General features: G+C 40.2%; 1 protein-coding gene and 1 long non-coding RNA gene across 2 annotated transcripts; one reads left to right on the top strand and one right to left on the bottom strand.

The window, feature by feature from the left end:
• Nucleotides 1-12759, bottom strand: LOC131103038 (uncharacterized). Its single transcript, XR_009119538.2, has 3 exons — nucleotides 12539-12759; nucleotides 928-1042; nucleotides 1-346 (listed from the first exon to the last, which is right to left on the bottom strand). It is a non-coding gene; the product is annotated as an uncharacterized LOC131103038 (long non-coding RNA).
• Nucleotides 12760-18071: 5312 nt separating this feature from the next.
• Nucleotides 18072-21401, top strand: prl (prolactin). Its single transcript, XM_058048893.2, has 5 exons — nucleotides 18072-18175; nucleotides 18309-18421; nucleotides 18493-18600; nucleotides 20144-20326; nucleotides 20415-21401. The coding sequence occupies exons 1-5, from the start codon at nucleotides 18133-18135 to the stop codon at nucleotides 20604-20606; spliced, it is 639 nt and encodes a 212-aa protein (XP_057904876.2). The 5' UTR covers nucleotides 18072-18132; the 3' UTR covers nucleotides 20607-21401.
• Nucleotides 21402-22100: the final 699 nt, after the last annotated feature.

The following is a 22100-nucleotide window of genomic DNA, read 5'->3' as shown; positions in this document are numbered from 1 at the left end:
ATTTCATTTTATAGCAATTATTTAATACTTTTATTTCCATTGATAGTATTCATTTCAAGTTACATGACAGCTCTCTGGAAGTGTCTACAAGTCAATGCACCATGTATCAGCCATAGAGGAAGGGGGGGGGGGGGATGGCGGAAGACACCAGTAAAGGTTTGAAGGGGGGGCGGGGGGGGGGGGGGGCAGAAGAGGAAACTCTGGTTACTGCTGCCAGGTCCCAAACTCAACCCGAATCAACACAATGTTAGTCACACCATCATCGTCGTCATCGCTGTTGCCATTCAGTCCAGTGCTGATGTGCAGAAGGGAATGCTGGGAACTTGGAGGACTCAGTGCAGTCGACCTACAGGAGGATGAAGACACACAGATCAGATCAGAGTCTTAAGAAATGGACGCAAATGTGTTATTGTTTTAATACAATCCAAAATACAGTTTATAGTGGAACCTTGGTTAACATCAATCTCATCCAGACAGTCCGACTCTAACCAAAATTTTCAATGTAAACCAATAAATCCATTCTAGAAAGCCCCAAAATCGTTCCATCCATTTTCTATGCTGCTTATCCTCACTAGGGTTACGGGTATGCTGGAGCCTATCCCAGCTGTCTTGGGGCGAGAGGTGGAGTACACCCTGGACTGGTCACCAGCCAATCACAGGGCACATATAGACAAACAACCATTCACACTCACATTCATACCTATGGACAATTTGGAGTCACCAATTAACCTAGCATGTTTTTGGAATGTGGGAGGAAACTGGAGTACCCGGAGAAAACCCACGGGAGAACATGCAAACTCCAGACTCAAGCGGAGAATCGAGCTGCAATACTATGAGTGCCTGCATCTGAGATAAAGAGATACTGATGGGGCATCTTACAATGTGAGCCTCGAGTCTTAGAATGACCAACTGTTACATGATGCTCACATTAAGGATTGGAGGGCGACTCCTGGCTCATGACGTCCCCTCAGCTGCATTCTTCACACACGCAGCGAAGGCCTCCATCAGGTCTTTGCATGCCTCCGCTCCCTTCTCAGCCACACTGAAACACACACAAAGAAAAAGAAGAATTACACCAACCAGCACTGAATAAAGTGTGACAACAAAGGCGCAACATCTGTTGACAAAACAGTCAGTGTTGGATGTGCAAACACAACTGGAAGACAGTAATAATAAAAAAACACACTAAACAGCTTGGGCTGCACGGCGGACGAGTGGTTAGCCCAAAGGCCTCGCAGCTAGGAGACCGGGGTTCAATTCCACCCTCGGCCATCGCTGTGTGGAGTTTGCATGTTCTCCCCGTGCATGCGTGGGTTTTACTCCAGTTTCCTCCCACATTCCAAAATCATGCTAACATGCTAACATGCCAAAAATTGGCGACTCCAAATTGTTTTGGTCTTGGAAACCTGCCAGTTATGGTCATGAACACTGAAAACTTGCCATAACTGAGGAAAGTGAGGCCTGCGGTTCTTTGAATGTTGTTGCCCTGTGGACATTACATAACATCCCTATAGTCACCTTTCCAGTCAAATTACCCAATATAGTAGATGTAATCAGAAGAAATAAACCATTTAAGACATAAATAACCAGAATGGCACATAAATAAGTTTTATTTTACATAGCTGTCATTTAGGCCTCACAGCTAGGAAACCCAAGTTCAATTCCACCCTCAGCCATCTCTGTGTGGAGTTTGCGTGGGTTTTCTCCGGGTACTCCGGTTTCCTCCCACATTCCAAAAACATGCTAGGTTAATTGGCGACTCCAAATTGTCCATAGGTATGAATGTGAGTGTGAATGGTTGTTTGTCTATATGTGCCCTGTGATTGGCTGGTGACCAGTCCAAGGTGTGCTGCGCTTCTCGCCCAAAAACAGCTGGGATAGGCTCCAGCACCCCCTGCAACCCTCGTGAGGATAAGCGGTAGAAAATGAATGAAAAAGGAATGGTTATTTTGATGAAAACAACCTTTTTTTGTATAGTTTATGTTGTGGTTTTGACCCTTTTTTGGTCAGAAAGTAATATTTTTTTTATATTTACCTTTGTTCTACTGCTGGTTACTAAAGACTCTCATCTTTCTTTTGGTAGGTTCCATGTCTGTATAGCCAAACAATATTCTGTGCATTGAAAAATCAGTCAAAGTCGTCTAAAATGGCCGCTACTGAAAGGGTTGAATTTTGAAAAATGGCTGTAATTGAATGAGTTAAGGGCCTTTTAAAATGATCTTGGATTCCAGTGGGATTTTACTGTACTTTGTTTATAAAACAACTGCCAGTGATCATAATGTAGGTCTTTAGCTCCACGGAAAATTTTCATATCGCAGTGTTACTCATTTAAATACTCAATTCTTACAACTGAAAAAAAAATACTGACCGACTGTAAAGCAAAATACAAAAAAAGCTAAATAAAGTTGTCAATTGTGAAAAATTAGGTTAGGGAAAAAGTTATAATATTCTGGGAATAAAGTCAAAATATTACAAGAATAAAATAATATATAACGAGAGGCACATTTATAATGATAACACATGTCACTGCAAACAAGTAAACAATTGCAATTGAAGAGAGAAGGCAAAGGCTCTGGAGTGGAATTTATTCCAATACTTAAATATTAGTCCGAAATCGACGGAGAACATCAACGTCAAGCTAGCAGGACATAACACGGGTAAAATGTATTTCACTCTACAGGATTTTTACTGATGTATCGATTACTAACAGTACCGGAACGTAGCCTTGACTGCAATGTTGCTTTTTCTCTATATATGCAATTTTATCTTCAATTTCAGTTTTTGTATCTCTTTATATTGTGCATTTTGTACATCCTGTTCAACTGAATGAAGCCAAAAAAAGACTCTATAGAGAGTGTATAGAGAGAGAGAGAAGCTGGGAGAGTATTTCTGGCTCCCATGCAGCAGCAAACAGTAGCCGACGCTGCCAAAGTGCATTAGGGTGATGGAGCAAAAGGGAGGAAGAGAGGGGGTGGCGGTGGGAGGAGTTATGAATACAGAAGAACGTGTCTGTGTAGAGACCCATCTGTTCGGCAGGACACCAGTGAGGGAGGGGCGGATGGAAGGAGGGAGGGAGGGAGATTGCGTGATGATGGAATGATGACAAGACACGCAGGTAGAAGGCTGAGCTTAGAAGGGGGGTGGTGGTGGTGGGGGGGGGGGGGGGGGGGGGTCAATGCTCAGCTCCTCCGTCCCTCAGCAAAGCATGCAGTCTTTAGTCTTGGTGTTACTCACCAATAGCTTTTCTATGTGTAAAAAAATGTATGCTATTAAATAGATTGAATGCACATCAGTATCTGACACACTATTCACACTGACCAGAATGTAAGAACGCTAACCATAACACAGAAAAACTACAAACATGCATGACATCACGTCGCTACATTTGCTGGCGTGTTGGGAGAGAGGGTGGCTGAGCATGATGCAACTCGCATCTGCTAGCTGCAGATTATCACTCAGCACTTTAGTACGCCAGGAGGCTGATGAAAGTGGTGCGTGCTGCTTCCTCCCGTATGTGTGTCATGGGGGACGTCAAATGCTATGCCTCTCTCGGTATATAGTTGACCCCGCACATTCATAATTCAGCACCTCAAAAAAATTTGCATTTTTGGCCAAAATATAGTATTTTTTGACATTTTCTACTATAACAATTGGCTTTTTTCCTGCATAAAACACATTTTGATGGCATTTATCTGTTTGTTTGTGTTAAAAAATAACTTGAAACATTCTGAATGGATTTCGATAACATTTTTAGGAATTGTTGGCAATGGGATCAGGAAGAACTGATTAATATTTAGGGGTGATCAGGATCCGTTTTTTAACGGATTCTTTAACATTGCTAGATAAGACCATCTTGTGCATAACTCCAAAAAAAATTGTCAATGCACTTGTTATACATTTATACTTAGACATTGTGCTATCATGCTCGGTGTTAGCATGCTAAGGTTAACATGTTAGCATTGCTAGCATGCTAGCATATTAGCATTTTTTTATTTTCATATAGTGGCATTTTTAGCCATTTTCAAGGGGAGAAACTTATATGAACACTTAGCCCCATCATGCTAGGTGTTAGCATGCTAATGTTAACATTACATTACATGCTAATGATAGCATATTAGCATTATTTCTATTTTCATGGGTAGGCGCATATATCAACACGTGCCACTATATTGCTAGGTGCCACTATCATGCTAACGTCAGCTTGTTAGCATTGTTAGAATGGTAATATTAATGTAGTGGCACTTTTAGCCGTTTTCATGGGTAGATATTTATATGAACACTTAGCCCTATCATGCGAGGTATTAGCATGCTAATGTTAGCATGTTAGCATTGCTAGCAGGCTAATGATAGTATATTAGCATTTTTTTCTATTTTCATGGGTAGGCGCATATATCAATATGTGCCACTATATTGGTAGGCGCCACTATCATGCTAAGGTCAGCTTGTTAGCATAGCTAGCGTGGTAATATTAATATAATGGCATATTTAGCCGTTTTCATGGGCAGACACTTATATAAACACTTAGCCCTATCATCCTAGGTGTTAGCATGCTAATGTTAGCATGTTAGCATTGCTAGCATGCTAATGATAGTATATTAGCATTTTTTCTATTTTCATGGGTAGTTGCATATATCAACACATGCCACTATATTGCTAGGTGCCACTATCATGCAACGTCAGCTTGTTAGCATTGCAGGCATGGTAATATTAATATAGTGGCATTTTTAGCCGTTTTCACGGGTAAACACTTATATCAACACTCAGTCCTATCATGCTAAGTGTTAGCATGCTAACTACACAACTAAAATAAATGGGCTTACCACTTTTACTTCTCAGTGTCAACAACACACTTATACATTCAAAAGTGTAAGTAAAGAAGAAAACGTATTGAAACACAGCCGTTGTGTCATCTGAGAGTCATACATGTTTGGACACAAACAACTGGTTTAACAAGTCTTACCCACTAGTTAAAAAAAACATCTCCATTCATTGTGGGTTTGCTGAGTGTTCACTAGTTGCTATGACAACCCACTTTGCCCCATGACCCTGTAATATGACCTTCAGTTACAGTGGCAGTGCACTCTCTCGGGACATTGCGTGATGGCTGCAATGGTGATATCATCGGCTCCCATGCGTTCTGTAATCCTCCCATACACACACACACAGACACACACACACATTCACAGAATGAATACATATCACTGTGCCACTATGTTGAATTAGGTGACATCACACCATCACCATAGAAATACTGGTAATACCATTAGTATTACGCTGATGCATCAGCCACAGGCCCAATGATGCCGTCCTCATGTCTGACACAAAATACGGCTGAATGATGTAGTTTGTCTTTTGGGACTGACATGCATAATAGATCACTGAGCAGGTGCAGCAGCAATAAGGAACGTAAAACATTAGTCAAATGAAGACCACCGCTCACTTCATTAGGTACTCATACACAATACATGAACTATATTAAAAATATTTTTAAAAAAGCTAAATTTTGATTGACACCGTCATAGAAGTACTAACGCGGTTGCAGTATGTGGTAGTATACTGGACTGTATTGTACACATTTTGAAATTTTGTGCCTTTCATGTTATTTAATAAACAAAAATATTAGAAACACTCAGCTCTAGAGTGATGTTTTTATGTAAATGCACACATTTAAGACAGCTCTTGTGTCAGATTCCATTATATACAATAGTACACATGTTACTAGACTTGCTAATAATAAAGTAAATAAGTAAATCCCCACTATTCATGGGCGCTATGAACCCCTGCAAGTAATTGAGACGCCAATAAAAATGGCAATTTTGAACCAACAGAAGATCATCAAACCAAACACCTCCCTCGTTCACGGTGCAACCAATAAAAACAAGTGGAATTCACAATGAAACTTGAGTGGTTATCAAAATAATTGCTAACACACAAATATACTGTACATCTACAAATGTAAATACTATTTTATACTGATTTGTAACCTGCAAGGCATGATGGGTAATAATTTTGATTTGGGGCAATGTGCGTGTGGGTACATATTGTACATATTTTTAAAGGATTATAGCCTGTAATCAGTCCTAATAACCAGTATTTTGTGCAGTCAAAGTAACAAAGAATTCTGATATAAAACATGAACCTGATGTTGAGTTCTGCAAGGAACAACATTGCTTACTATGATGAAGTCTCGTAAAGGAGGGACCGAATCATCCATCATCCTCACTGATAAAACTTTTGCACATTCATGCTACTAATTTCTACGGAGTCACTGAATTCCACCATAAAAAATACCTGTCTGTACATGCAAGAGCAGTCAATCAGTGACAGAGAAATAGAGTGTGTGTGTGTGTGTATGAGCATGTGTGTGGAGGGCAAAGGGTCAAAGCAGGGGGTGGGTCACTGTTAATCCCATGGAAAGGTCAAGAGTCTAAAAGTACCAACTGGTAAGTATGCTGTTGTGCATGTTTGCAACATAATGCTTATTTTAAACAGGATCCGGTCACATTGTGTAAGTGTACACGGACAACATTACTGATGCCAGCTTTGTGTTGGCTAAATTCAATTTGAAAACAAATTACAAATTACAATGATATTTTAATGTGTTTTTAACATTTTTATACTATACCGATAGGTGCACTATGAAGAGTAAATGATTATAAATAACGAAAATAAATACTACATATATAATATACTATATAATACATAAATATACTAAATGTTCTTAGCAAGGCGCTTATCCCAGCTGTCTTCAGGCGAGAGGCGGGGTACACCCTGGACTGGTGGCCAGCCAATCACAGGGCACATATAGACAAACAACCATTCACACTCACATTCATACCTATGGACAATTTGGAGTCGACAATTAACCTAGCATGTTTTTGGAATGTGGGAGGAAACCGGAGTACCCGGAGAAAATCCACACATGGGGAGAACATGCAAACCCCACACAGAGATGCCCGAGGGCGGAATCGGACTTGGGTTTCCTAGCTGTGAGGCCTATGTGCTAACCACTCGAACGCCGTGCAGCCTATACTAAATGTTGTTAATGATAAATGACAACTGTGTAAAATAAAACTTATTTATGTGCTATTCTGGTTATTTATGTTTTAAATGGTTTGTTTCTTCTGATGATATATACTATATTGGGTAATTTGACTGGAAAGGTGACTATAGGGATGTTATGTACGTATGTATGTCTAATAATCAACAACATTCAAAGAACTGCAGGCCTCACTTTAATCAGTTATGGCAAGTGTTCAGTGTTTATGACCATAACTGGCAGGTTTCCAAGACCAAAACCACAAAAATAACATAAAGGCTCTTCTCAATTTTGCCAGAAAACATCTTGATGATCTCCAAGACCTTTGGGAAAATACAAAAGTTAAACTTTTTTGGAAGGTGTGTGTCCCATTACATCATACCAACAGTAAAATATGGAGGTGGTAGTGTGATGGCCTGGGATTGTTTTGCTGCTTCAGGACCTGGAGGACGCTATGATGCTGGGAATTTTGCCCATCACACATATTTCTTTCGCTTTTCTGTGTATTATAACAAGAGAAAATGTGTTAATATGAGCTAGCTAACACTGCACTTCATTGGGACACACATATTTCAACTATGAAGCCTTCTAAAAAAACAACGTTATGTTTTGATAAACATGCTGTGATCATGCATTAACACGTACACTGATGATAACATGTACTACTTACAGTATCTTGACGTATTTTGATGAGTTAAAACACTACCAAAACTTATTTCCTAGGCGCATTGATACACATACTTATGCTAGTTCCGTCAACAACAGCAGTATCAATACAGCGACAACACTTATGATGTCCGCTCTCCTTCGGATGGACGTGTGCTCCAGTCCTCGGGTAAAAAATACTGACGGCAAACGAGCATCTTGTTTAGTCTTTGTAGCAAAATTGAGAGCTAGGTATCCACTCTTCCGTCTGTGAATGACGCTGAGACTCACAATTAGCCATGCGTCGTGAGATAAAAATAGTTTTCCATGTTAGCTGCTACAATAACAATATGGCTGTGGCTTGGTTAACAAGTCAGTTATGTAAATGGTACACTTTTGGCGTTTTTTTCGGCTTTTTTTGTGAGGGCTTGAATTGGTGGACATAGACAGTTTGTAGGGACCAACTGAAGCGGTTTCCACTGCATAAGGAGACACCATGCATGTCTAAATATCTCTATGTCATCAACTGAATGACAGAGTAGGAGCATTTTTGCTTATTTAGCAACCCCAGTTGAAAGAAGAAGGTGTCAGATGGAGAAGTGAGTGTCATGTTATCCTGCACATACGGTCTCACGCTGACATGCCACAAATTGTGACTTTTAAAAAGCTACTGTCTATAAATACCCGGATGGCTCTGGTATTGATTACACAGATCCTCATGTTAAAAGTGCAGTTGTGTTGATGTTAGAGTTCAGACCAGACAGCCCAGAAGTGGAATATCACTCACATGCAAAGACTTAATTCCTAAGTCATCATTACCTTGAATTAAATTTAATGTAGAGACTAAATAACATAAAAAAACAATAATAATTTTTGGGAAAAAAATCCAAGTTGAAGCGCACATCAATTCGAACCTGTCATTCTACCGAATTGTGCCCTTCTATCTGCCCTTCTTTCCATTCCATTCCATTTCAGCAGTCTCAGTAGGAAGTTCAGGCTTCCCGGTCCCCGGCCACCTCTTCCAGTTCCACTGGCAGGACCCCTAGGCGTTCCCAGGCCAGCTGACATAATCTTTCCAAAGTGCTCCAGGTCTGCCCTAGGGCCTTCTCCCGGCTGGGCATTCCCGGACTAGCGGCTCTACTCTGACCATCTCCTGGATGACCCAACTCCTCGCCCTTTCTCTTCGGTTCCGTCCGGCCACCCTATGGAGGAAACTCTTTTCACCCGCTTGAATTTGCGATTTCGTTCTTTCAGTCGCAACCCAAAGTTCATGACCATAGGTGAGGTGGAAACCACAACAGTCCAGTACAGTGACTGCATTACTGCAGACGCTGTGCTGATCCCGTCTGTCGACCTCATGGTCCAAACTTCCCTCACTTGTGGAAAAAGATCCTTAGATATTCAAACCACTTCACCTTAGGTATGACCTCGCTCCCAAACAGGAGTCCTCGGATTTGTAGGTGCTGAGTCTCAACTCCTGAATGTCACAATCTGATGAGGCCATCAGGACCACATCGCCTGTGGATAGCAGAGATGACATCCCAAGGCCTCCTAGAACATACTCCATGACCGTGATGTGCACTTGCAGCTTCCCCATAGGACAAAAAACAAACTCCGACCTAACTGCTTTGCTTGTTGGAGTTCGAAGACCCGAAGCTAGGCTGACAACACCAGCTAGCGAGCTGGCCAGCTTCCGCCAATGTCAGGTAGAGCCAGTGACAGCTAAAGCAAAAAAGGCAAAGCATTGTAAACAAAGATGCAAGAAAAGTCAATAGGTTCGATAAGAAAGTGATCAAACACGCTAATTGGCATAGCCGGTGTCAAGCTGTCAAACTGAAGCCAATGAGGTTTTACAGACTGGTTTTGAAGTCTGTTAGCAACACTATGTGACACTGCATACATGTAGGGTTTGCAGCTACATGCCGCAGTTATCAATATATGCCGATGGTGTGTATTTAATATTGAAATCGGCCCTTATTGATCAGTGGCAGATCGATCGGAGCACTCCTGGACAATATCAATAAAGTAGGCACCCGGTGTTCACAGGAACCACCAGCGAATGATGAAAAACTGTATTATACGTGATTGACACACCCATAAATATATTTAAATGTCATGCTCTTCCCGACCTCCAAACCCTAATTTAAGATGACTGATGAACAGAGGGAATTGGAGTCAGGTTGTAGCCAGCAGCACACAGCTACGGTGCGTTCACGGACCACTGCTTGCCAAATCTCACCATAAAGATTAAAAAAACTTAAAAACTCGGGCTTGTCTTTAACATATATATTGTACATTGTATCAGTTATTTATAAATTATTACCAACTTATGGTGAATGAGGTTTTCAGGCAGAAAAATAAAATAAAAGTCAGGATCCTCTATTGTATTACTTTATCATTTACACCCTGTATGCAAGAACGTTTATGACCAGTAGTAAAAGACATTCCTTCCCACTTTGTATTGCAATGTGACGTATAATGAGGAGCAAATCATGTACAACAACCAAGATGGCAATAAAACATTGTCATTTCAAATGTTTCATGTAAGACCAGTGCTAATGAATCAATACACTCTGCACCTACTCGTAACCCTTGCCTGAGTGAAGCCACTCCCATCATTCAGCACAAACTGCTATTATCTGGAGCCACCACACTCCAGCAAAAGTTTTATCATGACTCAGCACTCAGGCTGGACTAGTATTGGCTGCAACTACAATAAACGAGAAACTGAAAATTGTGCAAGAGAGATATGAGATACGGAGACTATGGAGGATGGGAAATCCCATAATAAGTTATCTAACACAGAGGTGTTCAAAATGCGTATTCTAAAACGTATTCTAAAAATATAATTTAAGAAGAAAACTACAAAAAACAACATTATTTTTTATATGATGAGAAACAAACGAAAAAATTAATAAAGTTGTAATTTTTGGGAAATTAGCTTTCGGAAAAAGTTGTAATGTTACAGGAATAAAATCACAATATTATAGCATAGGCATAATAAAGAAAGTAATTCACACTTGTAAAACTTAAATAAAATAAAAAAAAAACAACAGCAGAAATAGGAAGAAACAGCTGTAATTTTATGAGAACAAAAATCCAAATATTAATTAAAAAATATTTTTTAGACGAGGAAAGTCACAAATTCAAGAACAAAATAAAATACAGTTGTAATTTTAGAAACATTTGGTTGAGAAAAAAGTTATAATATTATGGGAATAAAATCATAATATTATGAAAAGAAAATGTATTGTGATTATTTAAAAAGAAAGTTGAAATACTTGAAAAAAACAGCAAAAATGGGGGAAAAAACTATCTACATAGCAGCCATCTTGCTAAGTGCTAGCATTAGCAGTTTAGCATTTTGTGTACCACATTAACATTTAGCACTTTAGCAACTGTCTATTGAAGCAAAGAGCTGTTCCCATGTTATCACAATGTATCCACACAACATGCTAGCATGCTAGTTTTTTTCTTTCTTTAATACATTTGAAAACATAAAAAATGATAGGTTTGTGTTCATTCTGGGGTGTTGTGTGTAGAATTATTCAATTTTGTGCATACTGCACTTTTAAGATTTTATGTATATAGTAGCTATCTTGCTATGTGCTAGCTTTAGCGTTTTACCATTTGACATTTAGCACTTTAGCAACTGCCTGTTGATGCAAAGAGCTGTTCCCATGTTATCACAATGTATCCACACAGCGTGCTAGCATGCTAGTTGTAAGCAAGCTAGCAATTAGTATTTGTTAATGTAATGTTTAAAAATACATTTGCAAACAAAATTAAAAAAAATATGTGTCTGTGTTGTGGGATGTTGTGTGTAGAATTACAAGGAGAAAAATTAAATGTGAATACTTCCCGGATACACTGTAGATATATAACATTTAATGTACTTAGTAGCCATCTTGCTAGGTGCTAGCGTTGGCAAGGCACCAATCCAAGCAGGTATAAGTAAGCAAGCTAACTGTTAGCATTGTTAGCATTTCTTCATTTTAAAAAAATATTTCATACACTTTCAAACATTTTAAACTTTTTAATGGGATGTTGCTTATACAATTTTGATGAGTAATTTTAGAATGAGGGTGGAATGTCACAAAATGGGGGAAAAGTTCTAGACTCATGGTAATTGTATTAAGTCCTGTTATCATGAGAGCTTTGTCACACACAAACACACACACATTGTTATGATTCATACGGATGTGCATGTGTTCTGTGTTACATCACAGTATCCCTCGCTTGGTTGCACACTTTATGTATCCGTGTTCTGTTGGGATGGCACTTTAAAAAATAAAGTATATACAAATCGTGGACACAGCGCGATGCAGCACGGGAGATGGGCCGAAGAAAGGCAAAGAGCTAACGCGAGGCATTGTGGGAAGAGGATGCAAGTGACGTAAGCAGATTCCCAGCCTCCATCCATGCGTATGGATGGACATCAAACCTCACCCACCATTAATCCTCAAATCATTGTCCCAGACAGTGGGTACCCCAAGTTGTTGTAACCTTTACCCCAAGGCTGCTAACATGTCACATTCGGTTAAATGTGAGAGCTCTTGTTTTGTGGCGACTTTCAGCGCCGATCACATCGTCCTCTATACATAGACTCCATTTTAGCGTGGCGGATCTTCGGTTATATGAAATAAACCCTCACAGATGTGTATTTTTTTATGTTTCTGGTCATTTTTGCTGTCATTTAATAAAATGTACGCTATAGTTTTCATTGCATGACAGTGGATGCAACCCCAAGGTCATGCAAAACCTTACATGAAGTTCCCATGATCTCACAGGTTGCATGAAGAAGAGCTTCACCATATTCAGAAGTTTCATACCTCCTCACACACCGTCACTTACCATTTGTCCAGGTCAGCCTTGATGCTGGCACAAGCAGCGGGAACTGGGGCCTCTGCGGGAGCAGCGGCGGTCTCGGAGTCCGACATGTCTGGTTGAGTACAAGGTGTGCTGTTCCAGTTCCTGTCCTCCAAACGTCAGTCTGTGGATCCAAGCACCACCAACGGAGAAAGAGAGGGACAGGGAGACAGTAGGAATGTGACTAAGTGCAAGGGGAGGGCACACGAGAGGAGGTGGGAGGAGATAAAACACGTGAGATGATAGCACGGGTCAGGGTGGGAGGCTGGAGGGGGGCTTAGGGGTAAGGGGGAAAGGTCACCGACCCAGGCTCATGTTATGTGCAAACAGTTTAGGAGGTAAAAGGTTGAATGGAGACAGGAGGAGACGTTGACGTTCTGTATTATGTCCGCTTCGTCTGCTTTGATGATTCTGGCTTTGGTCATTCGAACAAATTAGAATTAGAATTGAAAGCTTAACAATATGGCTCCACTGTCAAAATGTGTGTGTGTGTGTATTGGAATCCACTGACAGCCAGTCCTCCAACAGCTTCTGCACATTATGGTGCGCCATCAAGTGGCAGCTTTCTTCATCACAGCGTATGACAGCCTAAAGGTCACAGCTACAAAAAAAGATAGATAGTTTATGAAGATAAACTAACGTGAAAGAAAGTAAGTTGGGAACATTTGCAGCAATTTAACTTTTTGAAAATATTGAATACCTGATGTTTGCCCTTATGTAAACAATCTCTAAGACTTCCCAAGGTCATAAACCTTCAGGAACATCAGGACAAATGACCTTTCCTACCTTCCTTGTCCCGGTTACACTGAAAGAGTAGCCTCGTCCAAATCTCTTTGTAACAGCACACAGACCCCATGACCCCTCTGGCTTTTATAATGGTAATGGTTTTATTTCATTTGAACATGCATCAGATTACAATTGAGTGCATCCCATAATCAGTCCACAGTTCCACATGTCCAAAAGGAGTAGGAAGAAGCAGAGCTTATTAAATCCCACCCCTCCATCTGGTACTTTTACAATCAGTAACTGTTACATTTGTTCACGTCCTGCTTTCCTAATATAGTTTAAGTTTTTTTTTGTTTTTCATCCTCGTCATCCTTGGATTTAGCAAACATCAACTGCTTGTATTGTTTCTTGAATTGGCTCATCGTTGTGCATTGTTTGAGGTCCTTACTCAATCCATTCCATAGTTTGATTCCACATACTGAAATGCTATGGCTTTTTAACGTAGTCCTAGCATATAAGTGTTTCAAATGTACTTCTTCCCTGAGATCATATTTCTCCTCTCTTGTAGAGAAGTATTGGATGACATTTTTAGGTAATTGGTTATTTTTAGCCTTATGCATTATTTTAGCTGTTTGAAGATGAACTATATCAGCAAGTTTAAGTATTTGTGATTTTAGAAATAAGGAGTTAGTATGTTCTCTGTAAGCGGCATTATGAATTATCCTTACTGACCTTTTTTTGCAGAACATTTAGTGAGTGAAGATTGTTTTATAGTTATAGTTTTATAGTTACAGTTATATAGTTTTATAGTTATAATGATTGTGACAGTTGAGAGGCCAACATCTGAGTTTTTTTTCATGATGTTCATTTTTACTTCCACGGTGATAGCCTTCCTTTTGTTTTGTTGTTTGTATTGTGACATAAAATCAGTAGGGGTTGGAGACAATAACATATGCAGCCTATCCCAGCTGACTTTGGGCGAGAGGCGGGGCCCACCTAGTCGCCAAGCCAATCACAGGGCACATTTAGACAAACAATCACTGACACTCACATTCATACCTATGGACAATTTAAAGCCACCAATTAAGCTAACATGCATGTTTTTGGAATGTGGGAAGAAACACCTCCACTCCCCCTTCCCTCTCCCCTGGTGCAAGTCCTCGAGTTCATATTGTAAAAGTGTGTTTATTTGTGCCTATGTTGCTGAGTTTATTTTTGCCAGTCCCACACATTACTCCCCCCATAATTGTCTTCTTTTCCCCTATCATCTCTTTTTGTTGTTCCCTTTCCTGGGAACTTCCCAGGATGACTGTACGATAATGTTGGACGCATGATTGCACAATTTCGCTTGTACCTCTGTCTAAGTGACATGTAAAGGCCATTCTGATAATACAGGGTCAGGCAAAATGATCTGACACATTTGTAGGTTAAATAAAAGGCAAATAAAGTAAAGAAACAAAATTTTTTTTTTTTCGAAAAGTACATATAATACCATTTTGCTTTGTTTCTTCATAATGCCATTGTTTTTCGTTTCTTTTTCAGTTGCTGCCATGAATTGGACTGGTGAGCATTGTGATTTCATTGTGGAAACGTTTATCAAAACAAACAAATCTGTAACCGCAACACAACGAGCGTTCCATTTGCACTTCAATCTTGGTAGACATGATCCCGTACCAGCTGGAAACACCATCTTGTTATGGGTTACCAACTTCAGAGCTACTGGATCTGCATTGAAACCAAAATCAACCGGCCGACCTCGCACCGCCAGAACTGATTTCATTTTTAAAACACAATGAAACAGAATAACATTATATGTACTTTTGAAAATAAAAATACTTTTTGTATCTTTACTTTATTTGCCTTTTATTTAACCTACAAATGTGTCACATCATTTTGCTTGACCCTGTACAATAATATAAGACAATGCAAGATGATCAACAAAATAATACAACAATTAAATCCAAACAACTAAATCAAATCAATAGCCTGAATCAATCAATCCAGCAATAAGCTAACAAAAGCAACAACTACTAAATTCTTTGGAACGTTTTGCCCCAAATCCCATTCAGCAGTATATGAACTGACCCACCCAGCTCTTCTTTGGACACCCCTGCCTTAGACTAAGTTGGACATGTAAATTAACCAAAATCTTGGTTTTGTTTCATCTTTATTCATCACGTTGCCTTCAGGGCCTCTGTGTTGTTTCCTGAAATAGCAAAAGCTCATTCATACTCCATTAGAAAATGTGTGCAGCCTAAATTAAATCAGTATCAAATACCATGCAATTAACTTACTCAAAGCAACTTGAATGAATAAACACAATGCACGTGTTGGGGTAAACATATATGGTATGCTGTATTATCAGTAAAAGCACACAGTGTTCAAAACAGGAAGAAAGAAAATAATATGTATTTAAAGCTTCCTTGTATGAGTACATGTGTGCATGCAGTACATGTTTGTTTGCATTTGTTTGCACGCCTGTGAGGGAGAACTTACAGACAAGAGGGGGGTGTCCTATCAACAAGTGGAACATTGCACGGGCCAGTTACTTAGTGATTTGGCTGATAACATTAGAGGACACCTGAAAGTCAAAGTGTAGGACGTAAGGTACGGGACATGCATGGTGGCTTAAGCCTGACAGCATGACAAATAGAAGGGGAGTGGAAAGAAAAGGGTCATGGCTAATAAACTGTACGAAGCACTGCATGGCACCTGAACTTTGTCCACGGGGATGGTGAGAAGGCCCAAAAGACACTAAAGGGAAGTGTTGACAGTGGGTGTATCCAGTTCTTCTATCCAGTTCTTATGTCTAAGGGAGAGCCCAGCCATCCGATAGACAAAACTAATTTCACCTGCTTGTACCCATAACCTTGTCCTTTCTGTCACTACCCAAAGCTCATGACCATAGGTGAGGGTAGGAATGTAGATCGACCAGCCGCTCCCTCTTCAGGGTTTGCATCGCCTGTTGATCTCATGTTCCATCCTTCCCTCACTTGTAATAAAGAACCGGTGGTCCTTAAACTCCTCCATTTGGGGCAGGATCTCATCCCCGACCCTGACATGGCGCTCCGGGAAAGAACCATGGACTTGGAGGTGCTCATTGTCATCCTGGACTACAAGTAACGTAAGATTTCATCTTTGGTTGTGATCCAACAAGGCGGCGTAAACAAACTGGATTGTATTCGGGACGATAAACAATAGTGCAAACGCAAGCCATGGCTAAATTTTAGCAAATATTTTATATGTTAACCAAAAAACGGGCTAACCAGGGCGAATGTGAACCAAGGTACCACGGTATTAGATTAGATAACCCTCCCCTGCTCGGATCAACCAATCACGACAGGCAGCTGGTCCCTTTGCTTGGATAAACCAATCAGAACCACGGGGCCTGCAAGCTGGAGGCTGCCTACACTGTGCCTTTTTGCTATATTTTTACCATTTTTCCTGCGGGCCAATAAATAACAAGACAGGGAACACACTTTGGACACCAAGCAATGTAAGATTTCATCTTGGGTTGTGATCCAACATGGCGGCGTGAACAAACCAGATGGTATACGGGACGATAAACAAGAGGGTAAACGCAAGCCAAGGCAAAATTTTTGCAAAGATTTTGTATGTTAACCAAAAAACGTGCTAACCGAGGGACGAATGAGAACCAAGGTACCACGGTATAACATTAGATAACCAACCCCCACTCTGCTCAACCAATCAGAACCAGGTGCCTGCAAGCTGGTGGCTCCCTACACTGTGCCTTTTTGCTATATTTTTACCATTTTTCCTGCGGGCCAATAAATAACAAGACAGGGAACACACTTTGGACACTAAGTAATGTAACATTTCATCTTGGGTTGTGATCCAACATGGCGGCGTAAATAAACCAGATGGTATATAGCACGATAAACAAGAGGGCAAACGCAAGCCAAGGCAAAATTTTTGCAAATATTTTGTATGTTAACCAAAAACGGGCTAACCAGGGCGAATGTGAACCAAGGTACCATGGTATTAGATTAGATAACCCTCCCCTGCTCGGATCAACCAATCAGGACAGGCAGCCGGTCTCTTTGCTCGGATCAACCAATCAAAATGTAAGATTACACAGTAATGTAAGATTTCATCTTGGGTTGTGATCCAACATGGTGGCGTAAACAAACCAGACGGTATACGGGATGATAAACAAGAGGTTTTACCCAAGCCAAGGCAAAATTTTTGCAAATATTTGGATTGTTAACCAAAACATGGGCTAACTGGGGGACGAATGTGAACCGAGGTACCACGGTATAAAATTAGATAACCCTCCCCTGCTCGGATCAACCAATCAGAACCAGGGGCCTGCAAGCTGGAGGCTCCCCACATTATTCCCTTTTGCCATATTTATAAAAAAAAATTCTGCAGGCCAGTAAATAACGAGACAGGGAACAAACTTTGAACACCCCTGCTAAAGAATATCAGTATGTAGCACTGTTATAGCTACCTTTCATAGATTAAAAAATCAAAGAAACTTTCCCATCAGATGGTGGCAGGTGAGGCTGATCATTCATCAGAGAGTATAGCTGAGGACAATGCGTCACAATGTCATTGGTAAACATTGTGGCGACATGAATGTTTATATTCATCTCTGTGATTAAGAAGAAGGAACCCTTCCCAAAACCAGCCAGCGGATGTTGCATTAATTCACATCTCCTGGACCATGTTTCTCATTATGAACCACACCAACAAGTACCAAACAATTAGCACATAGTCCTGCTGCATAAACAATATAAACGATGGAAGTATAAAATGGACCTTGAGAAGATTGGACCTTTACAAGAAAAGGGCAGCAGAGAAAAAGACGAGCAGCTGGTCAGGGAAGAAAAATGGCTCACAGAGAAAGCAATGGTAGAAAGATTTTCATCACAGGTAAGATAAAAAAGTTTTTGGACAAAACTTTCCTTTATTTTATTAGTATGACTAGTTTTCATGACGCTAACATTGTAAAAAAAATCAGATATTTGAGGATCTATAAAACTGTCTGTCCACCTACTTTTTATAGTGTTGTACATGGTAGCCATGTGCAGGGGCGTGCCCATCACTGACCTGCTTGATCGAGCCTCTCAGCACTCAGACAAACTACATTCTCTCAGCACGACGCTCACCCATGAGCTAGTGAGTACCTTTAAAAGCGAACAAATAATTCAGAACTGGCTCTGAACGTTCTGTATATATTTTCTTGCCAGGACTCTCATTTCCCTCCTCTTGGCCGGATGGTCTTGCCCCGGCCATCTGTGTGCCACACATCCTCACTGCAGACACCCAGCGACAAGGAGCAAGCACTTCAAGTACCTGTAAGTCACTTTGAATTAAAACTTTGATTAATAATGACTGTAGATTGGACTCAGATCCAGAATTGGTCCCTTTTCAAGTGCAAATGGTCACTCAGGACACAATCCAAATTTAAGACCTAAGCCTTATTATGAATTGGTACTCATCACGATGATGAACAGATTGAATTGATACATTTTTACTTCTCCAGCACACAACTATGGTGCATTCAAGGACCACTGAAAAAGTATGGAAACTCAACACTTCGAAAAACATGGATATAAATATTTTTTTTATAATTTGTGCTGCACGGCGGACGAGTTGTTAGCGTGCAGGCCACACAGCTAGGAGACCCTAGTTCGATTCCACTCTCGGCCATCTCTGTGTGGAGTGAGCATGTTCTGTGCATGCGTGGGTTTTCTCCGAGTACTCCGGTTTCCTCCCACATTCCAAAAACATGCTAGGTTAATTGGCGACTCCAAATTGTCCATAGGTATGAATGTGAGTGTGAATGGTTGTTTGTCTATATGTGCCCTGTGATTGGCTGGCAACCAGTCCAGGGTGTACCCCGCCTCTCGCCCGAAGACAGCTGGGATAGGCTCCAGCACCTCCGCGCCCCTCATGAGGATAAGCGGTAGAAAATGAATGAATGAATGAATAATTTGTGCATTTCCCAATCAAATGCATGGCAAAAGCCCAAATTTTGCAGGCCACACAAACTTGAGTTGCCTGATGCTTGCACGTTTCTGTTTCTCAGCATGTTGCCAGTCTTCCTGTTCGGACAATAAACTGCAGAGACAAGCGTTAAGGTCAAGCGGATTGTACTTTGTCGCTCCTGAAAAGGTCATATGTGTAACATCAAGGCACTAATCCCAACTGATGTTCAACTTTTGGTCTTTTTACGCCATTATTGTCTGTTTGGTCGTATTATTTTGTTACATCTGTTTCCTGTTTGGACGTTTTCCAGCAAGGGCCACATGCTGAAATATGAAAGGACACAATGGCCACGTTGATATTTTGTAAATCAACACATCTTTATATACTAAGAATTTTTTTTTCATAAAAAAACTGCAGCTCAGGTGTTTGTATTAGTAATACTACATATAGTACATACAGGTTGATCCTAATTTAGTCGAAAATTTGCTTTTTTTTACCTTTCCTTTTACCTTACATAAATTATTCCCCTCATATTTTTACATTATTCCCGTAGTATTATAACTTTTCCCCCAACCCAATGTTCCAATAATTATGACTGTATTTCACATATAATTAGGACTGTAAAAAATAGCATTCATTCTTTAATATTTCAACTGTATGCTACTAAAATTGCATTTTTTTGGGTCAGGATATTACACATATATGCTTGTAAAATTTAAATTTTCTTCCTGGAAAATATCTTCTCATATTTATGACTTCATTCCCATAATATTCCTGTCTTCACCTCTCATGGTGAGTTTTATGTTTACCATGGCTGTACCTTCTTCGTCATTTTGGTACTTTTTGCATGTCGTACCACTCTATGTGAGTGTATAATTAGTCAAAAAAAGACTGCGTTGACTCATGCAGGATGCGGACTTGCTTTCACTGGCTCGTTCCCTACTCCAAGCCTGGGTGGACCCACTGGGGGTCCTGTCCTCTTCAGCTTACTCCCTGCCTCACCTGGCCCAAAGTAAATTACTAAACAAGATCCAAGAGCTGCAGCAACAGTCCAAGAGCCTAGGAGATGGTCTGAACATACTATCTGGCAAGGTATCCATGCTACAAAGGATTTATTTGCATCACCTGGTAATATTTCAAATATTACATATGACACTTTCCCTTGCCTCCACTATCACAGATGGACCAAGCGGCTCAGACCATCTATTCCCTGCCCTACAGAGGAGGCAACGACATTGGGCAGGACAGGATATCCAAACTGAACAAATTCCATTTCCTCTTGTCCTGCTTTCGCCGTGATTCCCATAAAATTGACAGTTTTCTCAAAGTCCTCCGGTGTCGGGCCGCAAAATTGCAACCCCACATGTGCTAAGCACCAACGTGCCCATCTGGAAAACTAATTTCAAAGCAAATCTTGTATTGCAAAGCAGCTAGCGCACAGATAGAACATTCTAACAGTATGCAGCAAGAATTAGATTGCTATATGCTACCTAATATGACAAAGCACAGCATTATTACATTATTATACATTTAAATCCTTTGTATTGTTTTCTATCCAGTACTAATACTATTTAATTCATACTATGAAGATGTTTAAACAGGGTTTATTCACACTTACTGCAGCGCAAGCTTTTTAAGTAGTATCTCTTTCCTCTACTGGGCTTTGTTCCTGTGCTGTGTTTTATGTGATAATGTAATGATAATTGTTAATATATCCAGTAGGTCTGAATACTACCCATATTTGTAAATGCAACAAATAAGTAAGCGATCATTCTTTTCCTTGTAATAATACAATTTGCTACTAGTTTTACTCATTGGCCATCAATAGAGAAATGCTATACTTTACTGTAATAATTGATTTTGTCTCCCAATGTAATGCTTTTTGCAATATTTGCACTGTAATGACACTTTTTAAATGCATTTTTTAATGAAAAGGTTTTCATTAAATTACATTTTCTCTTACACAAGCAAAAATAACTGTACCGGCTCTTATCATTCTTCTGTTTTGCTGACTCGTATACTGTTTATTTTCAATTTTTTACATTCTCATTCAATACAAAATGATTAAGGGGCCATCCATAATTTTCAACATTTTCACAAGAGTACAAAGAGTACTCTTTTGCCACCACAGAGTAATTCAGAAAATGGCAATCACAGCCAGGTCCATGCCCAAATATAGATGCCATGCCCTTTCTAAGCCGCCTGGCCAGCCGCTACAGCGTCCTTCCGCTTTCTTTCCGAACGCACAAAGCAGTAAAAATGTTGAAAATTATGGATGGCCCCTAAGGCTTCCCAGCATACTTTGCTACAGGGAACGCCTTGAGATGTAGTCTAAGCTAATGTCAGCATACCGACACCTACGATGATAACGTGTCTGCTTAAGTTTACATTTGTGAAAATTGCAAAAATGCTAGTAAAATTAATTAGTTCATTTCAGCACGCCAGCGATAACAACATGCTAATGGTAGCATGCTAACACCTAGCATGAGCAAGTGATGCAAGTGATGAAAAATGCTCCCAATGTAATGCTTTTTGCAATATTTGCACTGTAATGACATTTTTAAAATGCATTTTTGAATGAAAAGGTTTTCATTAAATTACGTTTTCTCTTACACAAGCAAAAATAACTGTACCGGCTCTTATCATTCTTCTATTTTCAATTTTCATTCATTCTCATTCAATACAAAATGATTAAGGCTTCCCAGCATACTTTGCTACAGGGAATGCCTTGAAATATACTAGTCTCTCCAAAATGTCCTGGATCTTCCCCGGGGCCTCCACCAGTCAGACGTGCCTTGAGCACCTCCCTGGGGAGGCGCATGGGAAGCATCCTGACCATATCCCCAAGCCTCCCTATGTAGTAGTA

The sequence above is a fragment of the Doryrhamphus excisus genome, linkage group LG16 (assembly GCF_037039965.1).
Source record: "Doryrhamphus excisus strain RoL-2023G ecotype Guam linkage group LG16, RoL_Dexc_Guam_v1.1, whole genome shotgun sequence".
Lineage (NCBI taxonomy): Eukaryota > Metazoa > Chordata > Actinopteri > Syngnathiformes > Syngnathidae > Doryrhamphus > Doryrhamphus excisus.
This window is presented reverse-complemented; position numbering and strand designations above follow the sequence as displayed.